Raw genomic sequence first — 27,979 nt, 5'->3', positions numbered from 1 at the left:
TAAATTATAATACATTTTTTTGTATACAGTCCACTTCATTTTAATTACCGCAAATGCCCTATATTTATTTTAAGAAATTATTTGATAAAAAAATAATGGATTACAGTTGCGAAACGCTAGCCAAACGTATATCAATATTTTATTTTATTGAAATAGCTGTTTATGAATTTCTCAAAATTTTGCACTGTACAAACAAATTCACATCCACATTTTTAAAGAAAATAAATATACGCTTCGCAATCAATTAAATCTCAATATTGTAATACATTTTTAAAAATCGCTGCGAATCATATTTAAAGAAAATAACAATTTTTTAGTAAAATAGCTTGCATTTTCTCGCTGCATGGTCATTTGATAATCATTCGAATTTAACTGATTATTTGTAGACAATACGTCTGAAAAACTATGAAGCTGGATGTAACTGATCGATTTTTACAAAAATAATCTGGAGCAATAATCATACTCAATCTACCGATAGAGTGGTTACTTAAAATGTCATTAGCATTTAAGGGCAACTAACCAAATCTATAGCACATTATACACTGCGACTTTTTTAATAATAAATGTTTGGAATCCAATTTTTAAATGATTGATTTTTATATTCGCAATGGTAAAATCAGTAAGCGTCAAACTGTAAATTGCGTATTGATAAAATAAAAAATTAAAAAAACAGCTCGAGACCACTTCAATGCCAAATATCAGCGGCAAAACTATGGAAGCTAAGTTAGAGATCGTTGAATATGCGAAGGAAGACCGGCATATGGTAACGGGATGATCTCGAAATATGACAATTTCAGTTAATATGATATTAAATCTTTAAAGAGCTACAGTAAATACATAGTTAAGCGGGGTTTTTTGTATGAAATTGAAATGGCGAGTTAATCGCTTTACATACATAATAAAGAAATGTTTTACATTGCTACAACTCAACAATATTGAAATCTAAATTGTATAAAAAGGTTATATAGGTTGATACAAGTCGAGTTTTCTATATTGGCAGCTGTCAATAATCACGCGAGTTCAAAGTATCAAATGTTAGTTCGTAACAACACCTTTACGAAATGGATCGCTATTAAAAATTTAGATAATTCAATCCAGAGACCATGAACAACGAAAAATTTACGCAAATTGGGTGATTTTTCAAAGAAAATCTTCTTTTTAATGAGGCACATTTCCATCTTTCAGAGTATGTTAATAAGCGAAATTGCTTCATGTGATTCACGAGAACATTACATGCCCAAAAAGTGACAGTTTGGTGCGCATTGGGTCAGGCGGCGTCATTGAGCCTTACTTTTTTGAAAACGATCAAGGTCGAACTGTAATACCCAATGAGATAGGCGCATGATAACCGATTATTTTTGGCACGAAATCGAAAATATTGATGTGGAAGACATGTGGTTTAGGATTCTTAATTATTCGTAGTTTTCACTATTCGAACATTGAATAAAAATAGGATGAAATATTCGAATATAATCGTAATTTTTTTCTCGCTTTTTACCGATATTAATTTATTTAACCAATTAGTGCAAAAGACAATCAATTGTCTCTAAATAATTATTTAACTTTTTTAATTTTATAAAATATCAGTGGGTGTCAAAAAAGAAATGCTTAATTTCTTATTACATACTTTTTGATCAGGGACGTCATTTCAGTTTTTTAAATCACCATAATTAAGGTTAGCTCCGATTAAATTAATTCAGCAAAATTGATGGAACATTTTAAATATAAAAGTTTATAGAATTTATATACAATAGCTTATGATGTTTCGAACAAATTTAATATACATAAAGATCGGTGTTTGTTTTATGCAGATTTGCATATAAATTAAGCACAATAGAATTATTGAACTGATTAAAATAAAATCTTTGCGTCTTGAAACAAATAAAAAACGAATAATCAAATATTTGAGTATTAGATAGAGAACCATAATGTGGTTTCAACAAGACGTCGCAACCTGCCACACTGTGCTAATTTTCAGGTTGCATTATTTCACGTTTTGGTGACAGTTAATTGGCCGTCAAGATAATGCGATCTAACGCCGCTAGATTTTTTTGGGGTTATGCTTGTCGTGTCTACGCCGACCAACCCGAACATTGAAGGGCATAAAAACCAACATTCGCTAAGATACCGTCCGAAATGTACGAAAAAGTCATCGAAAAGATCGACTGCTACAGAAGGTCCAGATGTGTCCATTTAATTGATATTTTTTTTATAATTATTGAAATACATCAAAAATATTCGATAAAAAAATATCCGAAGATATCCTTCAACTTTTTTTTTAAGTTTGGTAACTGAAGTTGGATCATCTTTTACAGTATTTAAAAAAATGGAAGCTAAGATGGTAATATCAATAGTTATACACATATTGACTTGTAAAGCATATCGAAGGGAGTGTCCCAAGTTTGTCATCTCTTTCCTACTAACGAATATTGACGACAGCGATAGCTTCATACTGACTCATCCTTCCGGACATAGATTAGAGGTAATAAAAAGGATATGACAGTAATAATTATCCTATAACATGAATAACATCGCCATCTCAAAGATTTGCCAATCTATCTATATTACGGATATGAATATTTCATCATGCAATATTTCATTCGCGATTGCCATTTTTACATTTTCTAACTCGATTGTTCCGCGACACACTCTCTCGTCCGACTGATGTTATTACATATATTTTTAATTGTCTGCGAGCGATCGTTGCCCGGCACTCTTCCGGAACTTCCGCCAGATTCGCCTACCGGAAGATAAGGTTTTTCCAGCGGAATCGCCAGATACTGCGGTTGAATCGGATGTCAGACACACGCCAGCGACAATCTAATTTGGCGACGGGATTCTCTTATTTGTAATAGGAAATTGAAAAATCCTGTCGCAGAAACATAATCGAATTGTGCAAATTTCTTTACAAACAATACAAATTTTGCGTTATCTAACAACCACCACGCCGGTCCCCGTTGTGCTACTTTCATACAAAATTGAGGCAACGCAAACTAGTGGTCCCTAATATCGCGCCAAATTATGGCAATCCTGGTTATTGCGCGTACCGAAAGTCTATTTATAAAGCGCCAGTACATGTGCTGTGCGATCTTCTATTTTTGCGCGGTGCAACAAACTGAACGGACGTTTCGTGCGCGCAAAAAAGCGCGGATTTCGGGGCGCGCGCGCAATCAATTCGGCCCGCAGTGTTTTTTTTTTATATACATACGAATAATTAGAATTCTTTTCTAGTGCATTGCGACGGGCGCCCGCGAAAAAAAAGTTCGACAAGCCATAATAGTAGTGTGCTATGAGCTGGCCCGCCATCTGCGTTTCGTCGAGGATAGACGATAACAAACTGCTACGAGTTTAGGAGCTCGCGTCATATTTTTCGAACGATGAGAAGATGATCGATGAACGGAACCGCGTATGTTAGAAATGTCGATCTATTAGCGTACATTTTTAATGTATTCAAGATCAGGATCAATGCTATAATTTGCGGATCTTAGTCGAGTTGATTTGTTGTATTATAATTCATAAAACAACAACTAAGAAACGGGAACTTTTATTATTATACTCATCGACAGTCATAAAAGTAAGATTTTTTCATCTCAATAAACAGATTATCGATCGTAATCGTTATTACGCCACTATCGCTGATCCGGCTGATTGCACTTATCTTTTTTTCTTAAATTAAAATGATTTCATAATTTTCATTGTGTATAATAAATCAATCACGCGTACTAATAAATAATCTCTAAAATTTAATTAACTACATATTTTAAGATTTCGTTACACACGACTCGTGCCTAAATGGAATTTTATTACAAAACTCGAACGCTTATGACCAGGATTTAAAATATGCATCAGAACTGTTAATAAATGTTATTATCGTGATACACTAATCGCTCCATTTATAAATATATTAAGATGAAAAAGAGGATGTCGTTAATAGATCAACCAGTGCAAACAAGAGGTGACCATATATGACCTCACAAGTTAATTTAAAAAATATATTTTTTCTGATTATTTTGTCTTACTGCATTGTAACCAGACATTCTAATTTCTCGATGATTTTCATTTCTCGAGAAATGAGAATTTTCGACTTTGAGGAATGAAAAAATATATTTAATACAGTATATCAATGTATGTAATACAGTATTGCAGATACACTATTACATATTATTCGCAAAATATCCATTTAAAAACACATACATACGTAGAAAAAATCCTTTCGTTTTGTGGATTTTGCAAATATTTAATTAATAACATCAAAGTCTGTTGTCTTCGATTATATGATTTCTCTTTAATTTTCCACGGAATTTTCGAGCTTAGCTCAGAATAGATATTTTCCGATTTTTTTAACAAAAAAAATAAGGCCAATTCGACTGTCAATAATAATAGTGAGACAATTGTCAATAACAGCTGTTGCTACTTTACAAAAACAATACAAAAAAATCATTTTTGGATAATCGAAAAAGAAAAATATTTTTGCATTCTGCCGATTCTCATGCTTGGGTTCTTAGATCACCAAAACAAAGATAAAACCGCCGGCCGGTTTAAGTAAAAATTGTTGGTCATTCAAATACTTTCGATCTTCCGAAATAGAATGCATATTTTTAAGCATTTGCCACGAACACTTTTTTATCAGTGTCTTCTTTTATTACTTAAGCAAAAATAAGGCGAGCTGAGTGTTAAAACTTGTAAACAATTTTTTGTCATTCCCAGACCCCTATTAAAACTTTCCAAAAAGTATAGATATTAGTCATGAACCCACCTTTACTTATGCAGCGTTATAAAAAGGGCAGTGGTTGTAAACCTTTTAAAAATATTCATACAAATTTAATTTTACATAATAAAAAAATATTTATAAAATTTTAGAAGAAATGAGAATTCTCGATTTGACACTTTTTTCAGGAATCTTCGAGAAGAAACACTAATTATGACATATATGGTAACATAACTCCGATAACCTTTGATGGTTATTTAATTTTATAGTTTATTGTGTACGACACACGCTTTAAAAAAAATATACCGAGAATCATTGAATATTGGTAAAAAAGTAAATTTGAGAATATACTGATTAATTTTACCAGGGCTGTGGAGTCGGAGTCGGAGTCGGAGTTGGAGTCGTGGAGTTTTGGCCGGAGTTGGAGTCGGAGTCGTGAAAAATGAGCGACTCCGAGCATTTTTTTAAATTATGAAATTTATTAATTTTTAATTGTGTAATAATGAATGTGTATAGCGTATGAATATTAAACGCGTAGAAAAACACCAAAAATACCTGATAAAATTAAACTTTTTTGAGTCGGAGTCGGAGTCGGAGTGGAGTCGTGTTGTTGGTAAATATCGGAATCGGAGTCGGAGTCGTGGTTTTTTTTAACGACTCCACAGCCCTGAATTTTACAATCGAGGTTTCTTTATATGGACAAATATGGCACTACGTGCAGTAAATGTTACGATGATAATGTCTTATCTGGCATTCCATGAATTGAGTGCTATAAATACAGTACTCGTTATTTTGGATAAAATGGATCTAACAATTTTTATTGACACAAATGTTTTTTAACATATCCGATACAAGCGAAGATGAGTATTTGTCAGATGATGCTGAATTTAGTATTTTTCGCAGAGCAATAAAAAAATTGTACCTCACACATAATAATAAATGAAACATCGGAATCAGAATTAAAACGAAAAACACTATAAGTAAAAAATACAAAGGAACGAAAATAATAACATAAAATAGATAGAATTGTAGGGATCAGAAACACTCCCAACAGAAATAACAAGTCTTGAAATTTTATGATTTTTTAATATTATTTACTACTGAGAATGAGTTCAAGAACCAATGGGTACTGCAGAAAGGTTTATTATAAATAATAACTTATTTAATACAATTCGATGCCCTATTTCTGTATTAGTTTATAATAAGTTTATATGTGGAGTTAATCTATTACATTCAATGATATGGTATAATATAATACACATTAGAAGTAAAACTGTACATATATTACATATCACTTTTAAATTTTAAACTATTGGTTGCAGAATTGTTGACAAGAAAGAGATCATTAATTTTAATTCCATTGACTCCGTGAACGTGCAAGAAAGTTAAATATTATTTTGAAAGAAATTGTAGAAGATGGGGTCAACCATTTGCCGGAGTGGACAAAATTTAAACAAAACTATATTAAATTTAATTACAGTGGAAAATTGTTTATAAGATTTGTCAAATGGAAAGGCATCTTTGCATAAGCAAAGATAGAAATTGTTTTTATTGATTTCCACATTAACAACTTTTACTTGTATTTTTTTTTGTATGTTTCTAATTTCAATATATTTTGTTCGCGTTTTGAATGATGTTGTACATCTACAACAAGCCATTTACTATAAATATAATCCACAAATAAACCTATATATTTTTTAAATTATTTTTCCCATCATTTTTATTTTTGAATTTGTAAAAATCATACATTTAAGTGTTATTCTTATTTTTACATTTATTCTAGATTTAATGTTTTCATTTTTCAATTAATTTGTATTTTTTTTTGTATGTAGAGTGCCACAAGGATTGATAAATATTATAGTTACTAATGCATGCGTGTCATATATGGCCTAATATATTTTTGTCAATATTTTTTTAATAGTAGTCTTATTTATTATTTTTTATCAATATTTCATAACACATCTTATAACATATATTTTTCGCAGCGAAAGAAAAATCTATGCTGTAAGAGGTTAAAATTATTTATTAAATATAATATAAATATTTAAAAATACTGTTGATTAGCAGAATATATGTAACTTGACAATATGTTTTTATAAAAAACGGAAATAATTCAAACATACAAAAGGGTTGAGTCATGAACAATTTAAGCCAAAAAGTATCTACCTATTATATATTATTGCAAATAATGCTCAGTTGCACTCTAAGACCCTAAGATAAGTATTTTGGTTTTATAATGAATTTGTGTTCATTTAAATTGTTATGTTCGTAAGTTTTGGGACCAGCAGCAAAAGGTTCAAGGGTTTCAACGGCAGTCTGTGATAAATCAAACTAGCGTCTCGCTATACGTTCTTGGCACTAGATATCAACAGTTCATGAGGCGTTGCAACGATCCAAATGGCAAAACATCCGTCTCTATCGGAGATATTGCACGCGATGATGCGATTGATATAAAAGCGAGGCGGCGGAGATGGGAAGGCACTCGTCGAACTCGCCGCAATAAGGAAAGTTAAAAATAATTGAGATTCCCGCTCCCATTCTTCCGGCGCTGAGGCCGCGGTCGGAAAAAGCTGCCGATGACTAAGGGCAAGTCCGGTGCGTCACTGACCCATAAAAATTGCGCGAAGATCCGCAAAAAAATCCCATAACGCACGTGTCTGCGTTATGGGTTTTTTGCTATCAAAAACAAATACGCAAATCAATAAAGAAAGCGATTGTAATTATAAGATATGTACTGTGAAAAAATACGCGTTTCGTGACCCACAACTCAAAACATTTTCATATACTACATCGCCTATAAATCACTAATGTCCGAAACAACGATGAGAAAGAGTCGATAAGAACGTTCGCCACGAATAGGTATATCTTTTACGTTTGTGGTTGTTGAATGTATGGTAGTCGGTACGGCATAAGACTAACAAATTCCTCTAAAATGAGACACACTTTACGAACAAGCTATTTTTAAATGCACACCAATTGGATAAAATGTATACAATACAGTTCTAATCCATACAATAAAATTATAAAATCATCCAAATCCCTAGTAAGCAAATACGCAAGTTCGCTCAATATGTAACTTATTAAGGAATGCAATTCGTTAATGATTTTGAATCGAGGTCATGGCAAAGTACTCGCAATAGGTCTCTCTCTTGGATCCTTAACGCTATAATCAATTCCCTGAACGTACGATTAGAAACGTTATCACAATTTTTCATAGAATGTTACGCCGTATTAAAGGTTGTTCGTAGACTGTGTAAATATTGTGACGAACCATTTAGGTTTTTTCGGTGCATTCCGATCGACGCGCATTTTGTCATCGATTATCGAGCAGCACGAATATGTCGACACACTGTTGAACGAAGAAGAAAGCTTTGACGACCTAAAAATCAACCGACGTACATAGATGAGTTATTGCGGTCCCACGAAATTGTACCGGCTGCTGAAGAAAGATTTTTTCACACAAAAAACTTTCATCGCAAAACCGACAACAACTTTGGATTGACAATGGCAATAAACATAACTTATTCCTGCTTACAGCTCATACTAAAGCAATGCCAATTTACTGTGCATGCCATAAATAAAACGCACAATACTAAGAAAATATTATGACATTTCGGCAATTTAGCAATGATACTTTCCACAACTTTAAAAAGTGAAAACTACACCTTACAACATCGATAATGTGAGCTCTTACTTTGAAAAAAAAAATATAGATTAAATACGAAAACCACAAATATTTCAGTTATGCGAAACAAATAAGCGAGTTTAATAAATATATCGGTATTTGATCTGAAATTATAGTGATTTATTAAGACAGCATATGATATAATTATATAGATCGTGACAGATTAAACTTTTAGATATTCTAAACATCATTTGGGATAATTAGATTATTTACAGCGATATAGCAGTATTTCTTATTTAGTAGAAAATTAGACAAAACGGTCGTCTTCGTCGAAAATTATACGTCCAGAGCTATTGACTACCGTCGAATCCCGCGTGCCCAAGAAACTGGTATATGGATATAGTTTTCGTCTCAAAAATCCAACGGGCGGCTCGCAAAATTCGAGACAAATCGGCAACCGCTTTCTCATGGCCGCCTCGGGGGCAGTCGTAGCCCAGTTTGGGGAGTAGACGAATTCCGCTGCACCCACAACACGAAACCTCGATTCCTCGTTTTGGTCAAGTGCGACGTGTGGTGGGTAACATCGAAACATTACGACTGTTTTCGCGTGTTACAGACCGTATAAGAACGGCACAGTCGAGAACATTGCTCCAAAATGGTAATACGAATCATATATATATTTTTTAACACAAGTTAGAATGAATCAATGACGAGCTTACAAATTTCATCCCTTCGAAGAAGGGCAATAATTGATTAAATCAATTAAGGGGTTGCGTTGAACGATTAGACCCGAATAATCAGTATTGATTAATAAAACAGGTTCGTAACTAAGTTATAACCGTATGATTAAAATGGTATGTTACTGAGACTAAAACAAAGTATCGAATATAAAAATACTGTGTAGTCGAAGTTTACATATAGATAATGCAATTAGCAATCATGTATTTATCTTATCTAATCGTCGAGAACTTTCCGACATATCAATAAACAGACACAGGTAAAAAATTCACTGATACATAAAAAAGTATGATAAAAATATAAATTGGTGCATATTTATATTTACTTTCTGATGATTATAGTAATGGAGATTACAAAACGCATCTTGAATGAAAAAAATACACTATTTAAAGGTTTAACCGAAAGCGAACCTAGGTCGATTATTTATATGGTAAGTTTTGGGTTATGAACACAAAAGGATTTCATATAATGAAATAAATGGCGCGCTACCTGCAACCCCGAGCACCTTGCCTGTAGGTTACAAGGTGCGGAGGATATTACCTTCCAGATAAATCTATAATCTCAGTCGAGATTTTTTATATAAGTTGCATTGGAATGTATCATAAAAAAATGAAAAATAAATATAATAATTCAGTACAAGTTTTTGACCTAAATATAAAATGCATATATAAGTTTGGTAACCGGACGAATCAGAACTGTGACAAAACAGAACAAGTTAAAAAATAGATTTATAATTAATTTTATTTGATAATAAGTAAATAATTCTATGCCTGTCATTTAATAGATAATTAGTCGTGTTTTCTTTGCTGCTCAGTGTTGCCATATAGTGAATTTCCCACCAAGGGCAAAAGCAATAAAATCGTGCCATCGCAGCGAAAACGCTCGATTATCAAGCGTTTATAGTAAGAATTTTTAATATTACGACTGAGAATCGAATAAAGTACACCTAAACCCAACAGGAGAGCGTAAAAAAACAATTATCCCTTCTCAGAAGTGTCAAAATTCACGTCAAAAGCAATAAAATCATGACGTCGCAGTGGAAACGCTCGTTACCGACGCGATTTTTAACAAGTGAAATAATCTAAAAAGTACATAGTGCATAGGGTGTACCACAAAAAAACTAATATCAGATTATATTCTTTAACAATATTGTTTGATAATTTCAAGTGAATATTGCATCTTTATTTGATATCACGGCGCCCCACAGATCTAGCGCCCCAGGCGATCCCTCGGGTAATAGTAATATCGGTAAGGATAGCTATCATATTTTTAAAACATAGTGTAATATCGAAATGCAGACAAATTATAGAGCAATATGTGAGATGCGATGTCTGTCTGTACTTATTCTGAGAGATGAATTGACTTAATTTGTATTTTAGACTTGACCTGATAAAAGTTCTAAAACCATAATTAGATTTAGACCCTTCATTAGGTTAGGTTTGGGTTTGAACATCAAATTGAGACATTTTAGAGCAACAAATCAGTTAAATTATATTTTCGCTAGTAGAAACATATATCTACTAATGAAAATATAAACCTTACCGAAAAAAATACACATTCATATGAAATACACATTCAGATGTAAATAAATAAAGTATGTAAATACATTGATTATACTGAAATGCATATTTAAAAAAATATTTTCGGGAGTTTTTTCTAGATTTTTTTTCAGGAATAACCACATGAAACTGAATGTAGTATTTGTTTATTTTGCTGCATTAAATCCTGTAGTAAAATTACTGATAATATATACAATCCATAAAAATATTAAATTGATATAATTCAGCTGGTGCTATTGTTGATTTTTCGTTATTTCTTTGCTTCTTCCTTAGGTATTCGATCTGATTCTTTAGATCGAATACCTAAATTTACTACTACTAATTTACATTCGTTGAATATTTTCTCTCATGTCTAATATTTTTGAGCCGTGTAAAACATTACAATATGCCCCTTTGAATAATGTTTATTGTGAAAGTACTAAACGAAAGCCTGCATATCATTTACATAATGAACGGAATATTGCTTACACGAACATTGATCACAAAGCAACTTGCTCATACGAATATTGCTCACACGAAAACTTACAAGATTTAAGAAAACGTAAGTTTTTTAAGGAAAGTTATTTACTTTCAATACACGTTCATTGCGTACAAATTTTAAATACACAAAAACATGTATTTATTATTTTGTATAAATTTGTTGAAAATGTTTGTTCATGTTTACAAATACTTTTGGCCTTCAATTGAATGCGAATTATATTAATTTTGTCGTGAATAGAATATATTATTGAGGAAATAATAAATTTATTTAAAAAATAGTATATGAAGATTTATTAATTTTAAAATTATTTTTGCTGTTGTTTATTTATAAATTTGGGAAAATTATTTATTTAATTACGTATTGAACATTGCAAATAGAACGATATGCGCGTAAGAAATATAAGGACTGCGCTGAATCATTTTTCAGAGTGGTTATTAATTATTTATTAAGGCGGGAGTCAAAAAATCATATTCCCTATATAATAATAATAATAATAAAATATATTGCATTAATTTTCTTTTATATATTTTTAAGCGATCAGCTATTATATAATTATGTTTATATCTTTTACCATTCATTGATATGTTTAACAAATCATATGCTTTCGATTTTTATATTATTCATATGCTTTAAATTTTTAAATAAAAATGCCTAATTGCTACATTATTATTTAACCTGAAGTTATTTTTTTGTAGAACCGGATAAAATTATTTAAAAATTAGTTTATGGATATCTATTAATATTTTATATTATATTACTTCAATCAATTGAATTTTTTTCACTTTGTGTCCTATTAATATTGAAATTAAATAACTTTCCTTAAACCGTATTAGTGACGTACCGTGTGAGCAGTATTCGTTTATATTCGAACAATCGCCAATATATCAAATTTCGGCAATCAAAGGGTGAAATATAATTATTGTTGTAATATGCGTAAATATGCGAAAATCTGATTTATGTGTAAAATTATGGACTAATTTATTATTTTTTAGTGTAGGTTAATGAGTAGTATTGCAGAAGATTGCAACTTCTGAAATAATTTAATGCAGCTTTTTCGCATCACAAAGAAACATAAAAACCATCCATAGTCAAAATAATTTATATATGGAATAAAACGCGTTTTGAAAACAAGATAACTAAAAATTTCAATGGCAAATTTCCATAAAAAAATTCCTAGAGAAACATGTTATATAACTTAATTTAATACAGGACCAGTGCAAATTTATTTTGTATGATATTTTCTATATCTATTTTAGATGTAATTTAAAAAAATTTTCTTTAAAATTATGTTAAAAAAAATTGAAAAAGTAAAAATTATGATGTAGTAGTACGACATAATATAACAAAAAAAGGATTTACTTTTGCAGAAAAAAAAAACATTTTTTTCTTTTTCTAAAACTAAGACTAAAGAAAAATATTTTTTTTCTTCCATTTTATTAAAGTTATTTTCATTTAAATTTTTAGAACACTGCAAAATTAAATTATAAAATAAAACGAAGTTGAGCAGACAATAAATCTCAGACAACACTTCGATCAGCTGTTTACAAATTTCAATTCGAGATATCGTCGCATTATTATATATAATTCGCGTTTTTCTTTTTTGTAGTGCATTTACTACCTGGTAATTTTATAAATAAGCTATATTTTTTATATATGTCGGATTGCAAATTTTTGTAGTTATATTATATGTTTACTACACAAAGATATTATTTAATATTACGATCAAACATATATTTAAAATATTTTTTATAATTTTACTACGACTACATTATTTGATCGATTGTGATTCATATTATATATTTAAGAAAATATTGCTTTGAATCATCTAAATAAAATAAATATTATTTCGCCATTGGTATCTCATAACAGTAAAACATATACAATAGCGGTGCTGAATTTCACACATTTGATACTTAACGACGACTATTTGAACACTAGTTAATAATCACAACAATCGATTCGATTCTAATTGGAGTTGTTACGTCATTTTTGACGTATGAACTTACAATAGGTTTATATGAAAAGCATCTTATTGGTATTGTTGATGGTTTTCAAGGTCGCGGATCGAAAGAATGAAACAAGCACGCAGTAAGCAGTAAGCAGTACGCAGTGAAATTATTGCAAGAAATGCATTGCATCTCTCGTTTGGAGTGTGGATGGAGTGCGGCCGCGGCCGAGCAGGTTCTCGGTTCGGACCGAAGCGGACAGGTTTCTCGCGTCGCCGAATAATAATAATTGATCGCGCATTCCTCGCGCTCTTGTCGATCTCGTGCACGAAAATGTCGCGAAAACGGGTAAACAACCAAACAAGCGAAACGTCAAATCTCACGCACAAAATGTTAGGCCATAAAAGTTGGATTTTCGTCCATGTCTAAATTTTGTTTACGCGTCGCGGAAGATTCGGCCGTTTTGGACGGGCGGGTGAGGAATCGATCGTAAGGTGTCGGAGGAATGTGTGCGAAGACAGGCGTCGTAGCGATTTCGTCATCGTCGCGAAGAGGCGGAGAAGTGGAGAAGTGGCGGAGGCCGCGCGGACGGGAAGGTCTCCGAATAAATATGCAGCAGAGGCGGTGGTGGAGCGCCCCCGACACTCACCCAGAGCTCCGTGCCCCAACTCATGGTGGCGGCTCCGTAGACGCTCCTTTCGTCACGATCGAAACGCGCGAACGCACTCACGCGACACCTCCGACCAGCGGCAACATGGCCGCTCGACTGCAATCGACAGGTTTGCCAACAACGTCGCCGCTACCGCTCGACACTGGCCGCCTGCTCGCCACCCCCAACTTTTTAATTTTGGCCATAATAATTCGGAATAAAAAAAATTAATTATTACAGTTTTTGTTAATCCTTTCAACGCCAAGCGCATGATATGATGCGCTCTTTAAAACCTTCGTTTTTTAAAGAAACGGAAAAGTAAAAGTTGGCAATATATGTTTTAAAAATCAGTTTGAGTTCCTAGTAAACGATTTCAGTGATTTTATTTGTAGAATTTGCGATGAAACAGTGGTATATATAATTATAAAGTCACGCCTTAATTTTAGTCGTTTGTATTTCGCGCGCGGTTTCGATCGTGCTTCTTTAGGCCACTTTTAGGGTTAGCACAAACGCATCGCGGAAATTAGTTTTTTATACTTTAATTTATGAATCGAAATTAAATTATGTCATCAATATTTCAATGATAATTGTGATTTGTAAATACTTGTGAATATATTTATACGTTATTTCGACTGTTTTAATATTGTCAACTGTTTTTGTGATTGGTTTTTATTGTTTGTAATAATTAAATAATAATAATTACTATTAAATACTTATTAATAAATATAAATAAGATATAATTAATAAAATATCAATATTAACTCTTAGTAAATATTAAATAATAATAATAATAACAAAAACGATTCCTTGTCGTAGAATCATTTTATTTTACTTGTTCTATTATTTTATAATTTATTTGTAATATGTTTATTTATTTACATTAAATTAATACCATCGTGACCTAACAGGTTACCCCAATACGTCACGATGGTCGAAAAGTTTATTATTTATTGTATATATATATATATATATATATATATATATATATATATATATATATATATATATATATATATACATATATATATATATACATATATATATATACATATATATATATATATATATATATATATATATGTGTGTGTGTGTGTGTGTGTGTGTGTGTGTGTGTGTGTGTAATATATATTACATATTCCGCCTGGAGTGTAGATATGTTGCACTCTTGCCGGTCCCAAGCCCGGATAAAGGAGGAGGGTTTCTATCATGGAGCAAACCAACCAACGTGGATAAATCCAAATAGTTATGAAAAAATCACAAAGAAATAATAAATCCGCCCCGATTCATAATGATCTAGATTCTAGACGATCGAAATCTAGATAAGCAATTGGACTTCAATTTTGGAAGCTGGAATGTGCAATATTACAACCAGGAAAATGCAAAAAATAGCGGAAGAAATACTAAAACTCAAGATATATCTAGAAGCCCTACAAGAAATTAGATGGAAAGGCCAAAACCAATCACCGGTTGTAGCACCGTGGAAGAAGAAGAAGAATATGTATATATTATAAATTATACATATAATTATATATAGTTAAATGTAACATCGTATCTTGCTATCAAGTTTTATTATTTATTATTTTTATATATAAAGAAATATGACAACCTTCAACAACAACCAATTGCAAACACCATTGATCAAAAACAAACGGTTTCGTTATTAGGGTTATTTTTGTGTACGATATATGTGATTTTGTATGCATCAAAGAAATGTTGTCGATTTGTAAATTTTTATAACAGGATGTAGGTCAGACGAAGAAAAAATGCGTTGCAGATTTATATATTAAAATTGTCTTAGTGTGAGCATGACCCTGCTTGTCGTTTGCTTGTATAGTGCCGCGCGCGTGCATGTGTGTGTAGGTGTGTGCACACGAGCCAACACGCGGGCCGGCCAATTGATTTAGTTTTGTTCACTTCATATTTCCAACAATCCGACAAAAAATGTTTGTTTTTTGATAAAATTAGAATGTTTAAATCATGTTAATCATACATATATAATTTTAAAATATAAAAATTGTGTATTTTGGCTGCAATGATGTGTTAAACAGAGTAAGTAGCCAAAAAATTATATCGCTAAAAACGCATGGCGTACAGCGAGTAATTAAGAATTTACCGGTCGGCGGTCTAAGGGTTAATATAATTCATTATTCTATGTTTTTTATTTAATTTTTTTTTATATCCAGTTGCGTTATACTTTAAAATAACACATTTAATGGAATGTTTTTCATATAAAAAGTTTATTTAAAACTTTAGTTTTCATGGAGTTTATTCAAGGTAAATACAATTTTTATTTAAAGTAGCAGTTTAAGAATATTTAAATAGAATTTAAAAGTAAGAATCGTTTTCTGAATATTCAATATCTATATCTTTTCATTCGCTATCACTCTATTTGAAGAGTTTTTAAAAATATATAAATAAAATACTGAAGAAAGTTTTAAAAAAATGCTTTACTTTACACTCGAAATAGAATGGTGAATACAATATAGTAATGTCTTTTTACTGTACTATAATTTTACAACTGAATAAAATACGTGTGCCTGTTTCATTGTAAACAAGTTCAAATTAGCGAGCACCACTCGTGCTAGCTAAAAATAGTATAACCATGCTTCAAAATAGTATAACCATGTTAATATGAGCAAGTATAACTTGGGTTAACGCGTACGGAACACGAGACGGTTTATTTTAAAACCTTAAATGGATATTTAAAGAAATTTAATAATTGGTGTAATGTTATACATACCACTCATAGTTGTGACGGGTGGCAATTTGACACAGATTGAGCCGCTGCAGTAATGTTTTATTGAATTATTTAAAGTTGTTTACATGGTTATTTACAAAGTACTTTTTTTATTTACGATTAAATTTAAAAAAAAATCGTTCCTGAATATATATCGGTTTTTACAGTTTTCGATTCAGCTCCGAGTGATATTTTTTTTTCTATTAAAAATGAATTTTCTATTATATTTTAAAACATTTTATTTCTTCTATTGTTAATAAGCAAACTATATTAATTGCTACAATAATATAACATAAATAATGTAGCATAATTAGAACTATAATATATGATAACAATATAATTTATACAGCGAAACAAAATAAACTTTAAGCTCCTTCAACACCAACTTTTGATGCTTAAGCTCCTAAAACCACAATTTCATTTTTTTATAAATGCGGATACGTATTTTTATTTTCTTCCCAAAATTCTAAATTATATTTTTTTCTGTCTAATCTTTGTACATAATTAAAGTTATTTAAGATGAATTTAATGTCCAGGTCTGTAGAAATAGGGAATTATGTGTCTATATTGCCAATTTTTTACCTTTTAAAAAATCCTCTACATTATCTACCTTTTTTCGGGTGTGTAATTAGACGTATGTGCTTGTTTATTTATATTTGAAATAAATTTCACTTAAAATTGTAAATTGTTTTAAATATTTTTCAAATGTTGCACAGCTTGCATTTTTTATGATTGTGTGCTTGAACATGGACCGAACCGAAATAAACTGATATTTTTTCAGTTCAGTTTTGGTTTTTCTTTCGACAAAAATAACGCTTTTACCGGTTTTCGGTTCAATTCCGGTTCGAAACTCTGGTTTATATAGCATTACATCATTATAGCTTTGTTGTAGGAAGAATTTCTTTTAGCTTTAGTGCTAGTATGGGCTTGGACGTTATATAACTGCAGATAGTAATTTGAATTAAATTAGAACAGTACAGAAGATTGATATACGGATCCCTCATGCGCTCAGCTAAATCAACATAAATCAGTGGGACATCGTATACGCTTGTTTTATTACGAATAATAAAACATTGTGCATTTATGTGATGAAAAATAATTACAAAATTAAATAAAACGCTTTCCTGATCAGTTTTAATAAGCTAACAGTAGATAAAATAAGAATTCTATTTATAATACAGGAGTAGAATTGTTTGTCCTGAGTAATTATTTGTATCCAAGTATTAGCATTTTAATAATAGTGAAGTATCTACTTTCCTCAATGAATTACATATGTAATATTGCTGGAAAATAAATTACTAATGCATGTGAAAGGTACAATTAAGGACAATAAAAAATATAGTCTCATCAATATTAAAAAAGCGTCTGTTATTTTTGTACTAATTTATATGTAATTTTAAGCATTTTTTGTTCAAACGGGTATGGTCGCATTTTCGATTGTTATTACCGTAATTCGTGTTCAGAGCGCGGTTAGTGTGGCTGTCAGATCAAAGTAGTCCATTATTGTTTAAAAAAAAACAGTTTTCCGTCCAATTTATATACCCACTATCATTTCATATTCGATCGTTAAGTCATATTTTACTATTGGTATAGTAAATCGATATATATATATATACCATTGTTTTGATAATCAAGAACAGACGCTATTCTTCTAGCGGCACTTGATACAAATTTAAAAATGAATAATGATAGGTATGTTTATACATAACTGATTATCAATGTAATGTATATGTACATCAATAATATTTATTATTGTTGCAGTAAAAAGATCTTACCTGTCGACAAAAATGCATTGCTTCCTGATACCATTAAGAGTCGGAAAAGAAAATATCCTTTATCAATCAATCCTAATTTATCAGCGATGGTAAATAATAACGAAACCAAAACTTCCATACCTCCAGGTGCTGTCAAAATACAGCCGAAGAATAAGGTAACGCCTAATGTGTCTCAAACGTCACATGTGAAACATACACCAAAAAGGATAAGAACGCCGTTACACATATACAATCCGGGTAATTTTATAAAACATGATACGTCGAATTTACCACGTCCGAGATTTTCCACAAATAGTCCTGTGAAGATAAAATCTCCACAGAAAAGATTACAAATGCCAATTATCATTAATACGGTGAGTCTTAGTTCGCAAAATAAAATTTCCAGACTGGGTATTTCCTCCGAAATAACTATAAGAAGAACGACCGGTGGAAATCGCTGTTTCAAAAGAGTCAGTTTTAAAAACGAAACACCCAAGTTGACAATTAAAAATTCCAAGGGTGAGATTCAAAAATTACAAAATGTCAAAAAGCCTATTGTTATGATCGATCTTGATGAAGAAGATGAAATCGTTAAAGTGGTAGACTTGGAATGCGATAAAGATTTATTGATGAAATTTAAATCAATCAAAAAATCCTCTCAATCGACTTCAAAGGTTGTCAATCCTCTTAATCGGTGTTCGAATAATGAAGTTTTAAACATTGAAATTGAAGACTCTTCCGATTGTCACGCTAATTCGTATACTGAAGCTAACGAATCAAATGTAATCGATAAAGAAGAATTGAGCATGAATAAAAAATCATTATCTTCTGACGCTTCGGTCATCATTAGCGATGAAGAAGATATGGATAGTGCACCTGTTATAAAAGTTACGAATAAATCAAATGTTACTACAACTTTAAAGGAAGATAAAATGGAAGTTGTAGAAATTACGAATAAATCAAATGATAGAACAGCTTTAAAGGAAGATAAATTCCAAGAATGTGAAATAAACATAAATAAGGCTACAGAGAAAGATCAAGGCAAAGAAAGTGAAATAGAAATAAATAAGGCCATAGAAAAAGACCAAGTCGAAGAAAGGGACATAGAGATAATTAAGACGATTGAAAAAGATCACATCGAAGAAAATGAAAAAGATGTCAATAAAACCACAGAAAAAGATAAGATAATAAAAGAAGCCATAATTGTCAAAGAATGTGAGACAAGTAATTGTAAAAGCTCATCTTTCAAAGATAAAGGATCTACTAGTTCTGAAGAAGATAAGCCCTCCACTTCCAAAAGTGTTGATAATGAAAATGAATTCATTGAAATTTATAATTCTTTTCTGCAATTGTGCTTAAAACTTGATGAAACTGAACAAATGAAGACAATTGTTAACAAAAGATTAGTAAAAGGCTATAAGCTATCTAACCCTAAATATACAAGCTCAAAATATTTTAAATCTTTGATTGAGCAGAAAATGAAAAGCATGTCGCATAATCCAACTTGTTTATTTATTTATATTAAACAAGTCGTTGACGAATTAAAAGCTCATAGAATTACTGAAAAGACGAATGAAAATGAAGGTTTGTTTTTGTTGTTCTCTTTTTTATTTATTACCAAGATTATAAATCTCGTATATAATGTTTTTTACTCAGTTACATTAGGTTCAGATAAAGAAACTGATGGCTCATCAGCGAAGATAAGAAAACTTGAGAAATGTATGCACATATTGAATAAAGAGATACAGAAATTGGAAGAGCAAGATGTCGGTTCTGATGACGATGATGAATCTGCATATATCAAGGCCGATAAGTAAATGCATAATAATCTATAACATTTTTATCATAAAGTTACAATAACTCGATTGTACGCTAATATTAGATGTATCGTCTTTGTATAATACTACCAATACAAGTTTTGGTTTTTAGATATAGTTCATTTTTAATACTTGCTTCGATAAATAATTTAATTATTTGACTTATTACATTAATTAAAAACGCCTATTCTTTTTCTCGAAATGTTGATGCCTAATGTTAACAATTATATATGGAATTGGAACAATATGAAAAGAAAATTCTATACACCCTTAGCATCACAAACATCTGTGTTTTAATAAAAAGAATTTAGGATCTGGGTCTAGATTATGATAAATGCTGTATTATTTATATCTATGTTTAGTTCTAAAAGTACAAATTATAAATATATATAGTGTTTAAAGTAAAAATGTAATATTTTCGATATAATAATTTCTCATGATATATTTTACTTTTTTTTGTTATTCTAGTAATAACTATTATAAAAATTATACATGGTTTTTAACCCTCGGTTGATCGTGCGGATGACAATAGTCATCCATTTTATTTTTTACATTTCTATCTTCAATATGGCCTATTTTTAGATTATTACTATATAACAATAGAAAAACAAAAAATGTTAATTTTTAAAGTAATATTTATTTAACCCGTTGGGTACTAAACAATGATATATCGTTGTTCATGATAATATTAAATAAATGTTAACGACGATCGTTGTTGATGTTATGATGCTCGAAAAGGAAAATTAATTTGGGAACTTGTTACTTTCTATCAATGGCATATACAATTATTTTAATATATTTAATGAAATTGTTGTATAGCATAAATCAATGATTTTTAAAAACACTTAGCACCCAAATGGTGCAAAACATTGCAAGTTAAAAAAAATACACTAATGGTATTTTTTTTATAATCTTTCATACAGTAACATGTTTCTCTCTAAATGATATATAAACAATTACTTGTTTATTTTTTTAATTCTAAAACGATAAAAGTATATAAAAATGTGACTAAAATAGATTGTGCCCTCTAGGCGTAATTCGGTTGATTGAATGACATCATACTGTCATTGATAAAGAGAAAATTTAAAAAAATTCCACTCTTGTTTTAAAAAAAATATGGCAAACGTTTTCAACCATGTGGATAACAATGTTTATATGCGCTATCATCCGAGGGTTAACAGTTTACAATGCTCATTCACATTTACACAATACCGGACGACAGTTCATATACATACATAAAAAAATGGAACAGAATCATCACATATTCATAAAATTCGCTAGCATTCTGAAATTTAATGTACATAAAATGTGTATTTAATTGACTGAATAAAATGTGAATTTACTTCTTTCAAATATTTATTTTGTAAATTATTAAAAAAATTCTAATGTTTAATCCCAAGTATTATAAAACAACATGGAAATTGTTATAGTCATAATATATATTTACATACGTATGTTCTAAATTCAAAATAATTATAACAAAGATGGACGTATATCTATTTTTGACATTCCAAGAGCTATTTTAAACATGCGATGCACTGTTTCTTGCATCAATAGTTCCAGTTTTGTATTGGATTTAATGGGAATTTTTAATTTTGATTTCCTACTTAGAAGGGGAGAGAAAAGACAACTTCACTATAGGGCTGCTTGAAGTTCAAGCGACGTACACAGTACTGACATATTACCCCTTACGATGCAGGGAAAAGTTATCGACTTGATTAGGTCAATTTCTCTACTTCCATATTGACAGATGGAACTCTTTCTGGTCACCTCATGTCATGATTCTGTCTCAGCGCTGTATGTTATGCTGTTTTTTTATTTTGCTCCTGCCAATCTTGTTCGAGCATGCTCGATGATGCTGGCGAAACATTAAAGAATATCTTTAGCTATCCGACTAAACGTTTATGCATTTGTGCATTCTTCGAACAATATGTACATAGTCGCAAATAGGAGTCGAACTTTATACGGCTGATATAATAGAAGATTATAATTCAACAACTGAAGGGTTGAGTAAAGCGAATGTTAAAGGCGATCTGGATTCATATAGAATTCTGTTTCTGGAAGTTTACCATCTCAAAGAAGCAGCTAGAGATATTTCTATAAGAACTGCCTTCAATCTATTTATTACTCTATAAATTTTAACACAAACATTAATTTTGTCACCAAAATGGAGGTAATGATGAAAACATTACATTTTATAAATAGTATTTTTTCTGTAATCTATTCAAAGATAATTTAACTTTACAAAAGGTCCATGAGGATACAGCCAGGGCCGGCCCGAGGGGCAGGCAGTACAGGCGATCGCCTGGGGCGCCATGATACCAATAAAGGCGCAATATTCACTTAAAATTATCAAACAATATTGTTAAAGAATATAATCTGATATTATTTGCCGCGCTGATGCTCTAAGCGATTCGCTGTAAATCAATAAAAAATATGCATATATTATTTCTATTTGATGCAAATTCAAGAGGGTGGAAGCCGTGAAATCGGGCTGTTAAAATATTAACAGTGGAGAGAACAACGATGACGATCTTGATCTTCTTCCTGACATCGTTTGTAGCTGTTAACGGGTTTCCAAGGTATATAAAGTCACTGACACACTCAAAAGTGTACTCGTTCATTTCAAGATTTTCGGGATACTGGCTCCTCAAACTGGGCATAACCGACATGTATTTTGTTTGGTTGATCTTCAACCCCATTTTCCTGGCTGATGATTAAATGACGTTAAAGGCTTCTATTAGTGCCTCTTTTGATCTTGCCACAATATCTATGTCATCAGCGTAAGCGAAGATTTGTATTGATTTATTATACACACTGCCGGTTATATCCAATTTTCCATTTTGGATTACTTATTCTAGGGCAATCTTGAATAGATCGCACGCAAAAGCATCGCTCTATCGTAGGCTGTTGAGTGATCGTAAAGGTTTTGATAGATTATTTTGTACTCTCACTTGACATTTAGTATTTCTCATTGTGAGTTTCACCAAGGAGATTAGTTTTTTGGTAAACCCTACTGTGTACTCTTTATATTATTTCACGCGTAAAAGATCACGACGAAAAAAACACAAATTCTTAAATACCCACAATCACAGTGTCAAATATAATATTAGATTACTTTAATTTGAATTATATTTTTGATCTCATGTAATGAGTTATTAAAGTATTAATAGGGGGGGGGGGGGTGAAAATGTAGTTTTTTCTTGGGGCGCCAAATAACCTAGGGCCGGCCCTGGATACAGCAGACTATAAATCAAAATTAATTCTTTTCGTTTCTGACAGGCATATATAATATAACTGTAGATGAGATATTGACTTCATTTATTAAAACTATTTTTTTTATCTATAAAATTAATCCATTCGGTAACAATTTGCTTATGGAATTAATGCACAAAAAAGGCGAAAAAAATATCATAAGTCATGTGCATTATAACCGGACATATTTTATTCTAAGAAGATCATAGATATGGCTACCTTGAATGAATTTATTCCTCAAACTAAAAAATATCTTAAATGGAAGAAAGAATACTAGTGGAAATTTTTATAATAGAATTGGCAACAGCTTAGGTAAAACATAATGTAGATAGTCGTCAAAATAGTGGTAAAAACATCCTGGATGGCTTCGAGCTTTTCAGTAGATCTACAGATAATATTCCCTCTCGAAAAATCAGATAGCAAATAATATATTTTTACACGTAAATTAGGTTATTTATTCATATTAATTAAAATTCACCTTTAATGACACAACGAATGTGTTATACATATGCTAGAATAAAAATTAATTACAGAAATACTCATTCTTAAATAAGAAAAAATGTACATTTATTAGCAATTTTTACATTGAAAAATTTACTTTTTTACTTTAAAAATTTATAATTATAATTTAAAGGCTATAACCCAACTTTAAATATAATTCAATGTTCAGTATATCATAAGCTATAAAAATGAAAAAAAAACTAATTTTGTTGATAAATTTTATTAATTATATCTAAAAACGAAAAGGTCTTATTGGAAGAAAGTGAAGCGAGTTATCTCATCTTTGTGGCATAAATTTTATATGATATTTTGAAATTGCATTATATTTTATATGTTTATTTTACAGGTACAAAATGAGATTAGTTAAAATATATTCTAAAATTTGCAAATTAAAAGGAGAAGGTAAATGTACAAAAGCAAAACAAATAAAGAAAATAATATCGAGACTTCCGTTGGAAACTTGCAAAATTCCTAGCTTGTCCAAAGAGTTAAAAAGACTTCTTAAGAAAGAGAATTTTCCGGATTTATATGATATTCTACAATGCATTAAAAAGAGTGCCAAAAACGACAATGTTAAAATTAGCGAAAATAAATCACTAGTCGAAGGTATTATTCTGTTATTTTAAATTTTAATGTATATATTTTTTTTAAATAATTTTAATACTATTCAAAATGAAGAAAACTTAAATTAATAGAAATCCTTTGCAGCCCGTTCGCTATTTTTTAGTATTGGAAATGAGCTACAACAAACTAGAAGGTTAAATGAATACAATAGCTTGTATGATTATGTGAAGGATGATGTTGCCGATCCAGCTGATAATAATCCTGATTTAGAAGCCAAACTTCTTGAACATAAAAAAATATCTATTCAAAAAGAAAACTATATAATACATAAGTAATAATCATAATACCTTAAGAGTTATACTATTCAATAATTTTGGTATATTATTTACATATATTTTTGAAAATATAGATACGCACTGAGAGAAGCAAATTCTAATCCTGATTTTTATTCGGAAAATGAAGATATAGACGAAGATGGAAAGCCAAAGAGAAACGAAGTGCAGTTGCTCGATGCCATTATAAATAATTACGAAAACACAGTTACAAACAATAATACCGCTAATGAAAGTCATGTGCTGATGGAAGTGGATGTTAATTTAGATATACCAAAAGTTGAAAATGAAAATTGTGTATCTTTATTAAAAAAGTGCGATGTAGAAATGAAAGAAAGTAATATCTCAAAGAGTGACAGTTTATTCGTAGATCTTGATGATTCCGATGTAGAATTTGTTTCAATGTAGTTTCTATTGTTGTAAGACCGATATGTTAATATAATTTTAAAATTCATGTCTTAATAACTGTACATTTTTCCTTTGTTATATGCAGGCCACTCAAGGGTGCAATGAATATATATTTCAGTTATAATTAATTTACCTATTACTAGTCATGTTGATTTAATTTTAGCTTCAAAAATGTGCTACAAGAAAATTCATGATTCTTCATATATAATTTAATTTTAATAATTATTTGCCAATATTTACTTAATAAATAAAATTTTAATAAGTTAAACTTTGATATGCTCATAATAAATATAAAATATGTATAATTTTAAATGAATTTAAGTACATTTAAAATATATTGCTGTGCATGAAAGATCAAAAGGTTAATTAATTATTATATTTTACTACTCCGTTAATGTGTGATTATGAACTATTTTAAAGTAATAAATACATATAAATGAAAATATGATTAAAAAAATAAATAATGTATTTTTATCTTTGGCGTAACTGACTAAATTAAAATAAAAAGGTCTATATTGCATACCACGTCGCACAATTCGCAGATCATCTTGCATCTCAAAACATCCAAAAATGTCTGAGGTAATTTTTTTAGTATGTCCTTTGATATTTTGCGGTCTTTAATTAAATCCTTAATTTTCATTTCTTTAGAATGTGGTCCGCTTCTCAAAGCTAGAAGTTGGTTTTACTAAAATACTTTTTCCTAAATAAAACTATTCAGGAAAAATAGACTAATAAATATTTTTGCAGGTGGGTCCAAGATTTTATGTTCCGCCACTGATTTTTATAGTAAAAGGAATCAAAATATATGTGATTATAAGTTTAGAGTAACTTTTTCATTTATGTGGTTAAATTATATTATTGAAACTTCTGGAATGTTGATTGTATGTAAATAAATGTATGATATATCACTATCTTGATAAATTTAATAGTATCATTAAAATATTTTTTATAGCAGAAGTTTTCAAATTATTTTATCTATAGAACAAATACCACTAAAAAAACAATGATAATCACTGGCGTGCCATTATAAACTATTAGAGAAATAGTTTTGTATTTAATAATCAAAAAATAAGTTAATGTGTGTAATTTTTAATAAACCCAATAATAATGCATATGTGTTTTTTTTTCTATACTCTTATAATGCTAATATAAATATAATACATTTTTTTAAATTATATACAACATAATTTTCATTGAAGTTGATAGTATTCAGATAAAAATATTCATTACTGATGTAATTCATATCGGTGGATTAATAAGTAAGTCTGCAAGCTGTTGTGAAACATTCTACTATTAAAAAGGCAAAGACGATTGTTAGAATTTACCATGAACCATTCATCTTATAGATCAATCTCGTTACATTTTTTATGATTTCAAATTCTTTAGTAACATAATAAGGCTACTATTATCTTCGTAATGGCTTAATAATAATGTTGTAGCTTATATTATCAATCTACTAGACGTGATTTATAATTTAAAAAATCAAATTTAGAGAAATTACGATTTTTATTGCCCATTTATAGTGTGAACAAGTGATTACATATCGTGTTATGAACATGAGGACATAAAACTGCTGTGATGCAGTATAAAAATATTCTTTTTCTAAAGTAATTCTTTAATAAAGCATGTCTCATAATAATCTTAAAATATTTGTTGTGTTCGTTGTGTATTTTATATTCTATATTATTTTTAAAATACACCCATACCTGAGCATTGATCATCGCTGATATGTGTCTAAAATGAAACTAAAAGTTAAGTGAGCAAACTAAATATAAAGTGTTCAAATTTTACATAGTAAATAAATTATGATAAGTATGTAAATGTATATATTACTACATATGGAAAAGTTGAAATTATGTAATTTTTTTAGCACCTGCCAGATAAATTATATTTTCACCGGTAAAAATGTATTATTTTAGTGAAATGACATATTTTAAAAATATTTTCGGTTTAGATTCGATACCGATTTTTTTATTTTTTGAAGGGTAACCTGAGAAATTCTGATTTAGAATCAGGGACATTTTAGTTTTTTTCCAGGGGAAGGGGACAAAAGTTGGCCAGTCAGTGGTCGTTCTTTAATATTTTTATTTCGTCAAGATTCATAGTATCTCATTAAATGACATGCATTTTTCTTGTCAAATTAAAGAGGGAGGGGGTGGCAAATTAAATTTAGTGGTTCTCAACATTTTATTACAAGCATTTTCATTTATGTCTTACTTTTATAAACTTATGATTACTTTATTTACAATAGTATTTTTAATTTGATTTATTTATAAACTAAATTCAATAGTAGTCAACATTTTATTGTAATTTTTTATGTGGATAATGTATACAAATATAAAAACAAGAGATTAAAATATAAAGATCTATTATATATAATAATAAAGAGTACATAAAGTTTTATTATAAAACATAAAAAATAATCAGTTGGTTCTTCTTTCTTGCTCTGGGTCCATGAGCATTGTAATATTTTTATCGTTTATAAATCACAATGTCTCATATATGGAAAATTACGTAGATCGAATAGCAGGAGCAACTAAAAATTTTATACAATATTGAAATAAGTCAAGATAACAGAAAATAGACCAAAGAAAATATAATATAAAACTTACGTAATCTAAAATTTCTTTTTCGTGTGATATTTTTCAAAACACGGATAAGCATTCAATACACATAAATTTTGTGTCCTTCCTTTGTTTAGGCCGAATTTCGGAATAACTACATACGAAGCGTTTCCTCAGTGTATTTGAGGCTTGAGCCATTGTCTCCGGTACTGGATGAAGAAAACGTCTCGCTGAAAGTCGTAATGGTGTTTCTTTGGCTCTTCTGCCTCCTAAGCCCGATGGTCTTGGCTTGTGGTACTTTTCAAAATTTGTGATACTATTTTTAATCTAAATTCACGTAG

General features: G+C 30.1%; 2 protein-coding genes and 2 long non-coding RNA genes across 6 annotated transcripts in view; 1 reads left to right on the top strand and 3 right to left on the bottom strand.

The window, feature by feature from the left end:
- Cip4 (formin-binding protein 1-like Cip4) overlaps positions 1 to 13,825 on the bottom strand; it is a 37,912-nt gene extending 24,087 nt beyond the window's left edge. For all 3 annotated transcript variants that reach the window (XM_088184223.1, XM_088184224.1, XM_088184225.1), the window contains exon 1: positions 13,707 to 13,825. In XM_088184223.1, coding sequence (XP_088040349.1) covers positions 13,707 to 13,730 — 24 coding nt within the window. In that variant the 5' untranslated portion in view covers positions 13,731 to 13,825. The remainder of the gene's footprint in view (positions 1 to 13,706) is intronic.
- On the bottom strand, positions 15 to 6,628 carry LOC148236088 (uncharacterized). Its single transcript, XR_015809290.1, has 2 exons — positions 5,387 to 6,628; positions 15 to 5,077 (listed from the first exon to the last, which is right to left on the bottom strand). It is a non-coding gene; the product is annotated as an uncharacterized LOC148236088 (long non-coding RNA).
- A 4,045-nt stretch (positions 13,826 to 17,870) lies between the features above and the next one.
- On the top strand, positions 17,871 to 26,186 carry LOC148236086 (uncharacterized). The gene is made up of 6 exons (XM_088184512.1): positions 17,871 to 18,135; positions 18,205 to 19,781; positions 19,854 to 20,010; positions 24,117 to 24,376; positions 24,479 to 24,665; positions 24,744 to 26,186. The coding sequence occupies exons 1-6, from the start codon at positions 18,122 to 18,124 to the stop codon at positions 25,072 to 25,074; spliced, it is 2,526 nt and encodes an 841-aa protein (XP_088040638.1). The 5' UTR covers positions 17,871 to 18,121; the 3' UTR covers positions 25,075 to 26,186.
- A 1,239-nt stretch (positions 26,187 to 27,425) lies between these two features.
- On the bottom strand, positions 27,426 to 27,825 carry LOC148236085 (uncharacterized). Its single transcript, XR_015809264.1, has 2 exons — positions 27,687 to 27,825; positions 27,426 to 27,610 (listed from the first exon to the last, which is right to left on the bottom strand). It is a non-coding gene; the product is annotated as an uncharacterized LOC148236085 (long non-coding RNA).
- Between the last annotated feature and the right edge of the window lie 154 nt (positions 27,826 to 27,979).

This window comes from Plectrocnemia conspersa, unplaced genomic scaffold (assembly GCF_051122295.1).
Source record: "Plectrocnemia conspersa isolate PC_06_02 unplaced genomic scaffold, ASM5112229v1 ptg000004l, whole genome shotgun sequence".
NCBI lineage: Eukaryota > Metazoa > Arthropoda > Insecta > Trichoptera > Polycentropodidae > Plectrocnemia > Plectrocnemia conspersa.
The sequence above is the reverse complement of the archived record's forward strand: the minus strand, read 5'-3'. Positions and strand labels throughout refer to the sequence as shown.

Excerpts from the sequence above, each read along its gene's own strand:
- LOC148236086 (XM_088184512.1), top strand. Across the intron at positions 19,782-19,853 it reads AAAGACGAATGAAAATGAAG|TTACATTAGGTTCAGATAAA; the intron begins GTTTGTTTTTGT and ends TTTTTTACTCAG. Across the intron at positions 20,011-24,116 it reads GCATATATCAAGGCCGATAA|GTACAAAATGAGATTAGTTA; the intron begins GTAAATGCATAA and ends TTTATTTTACAG.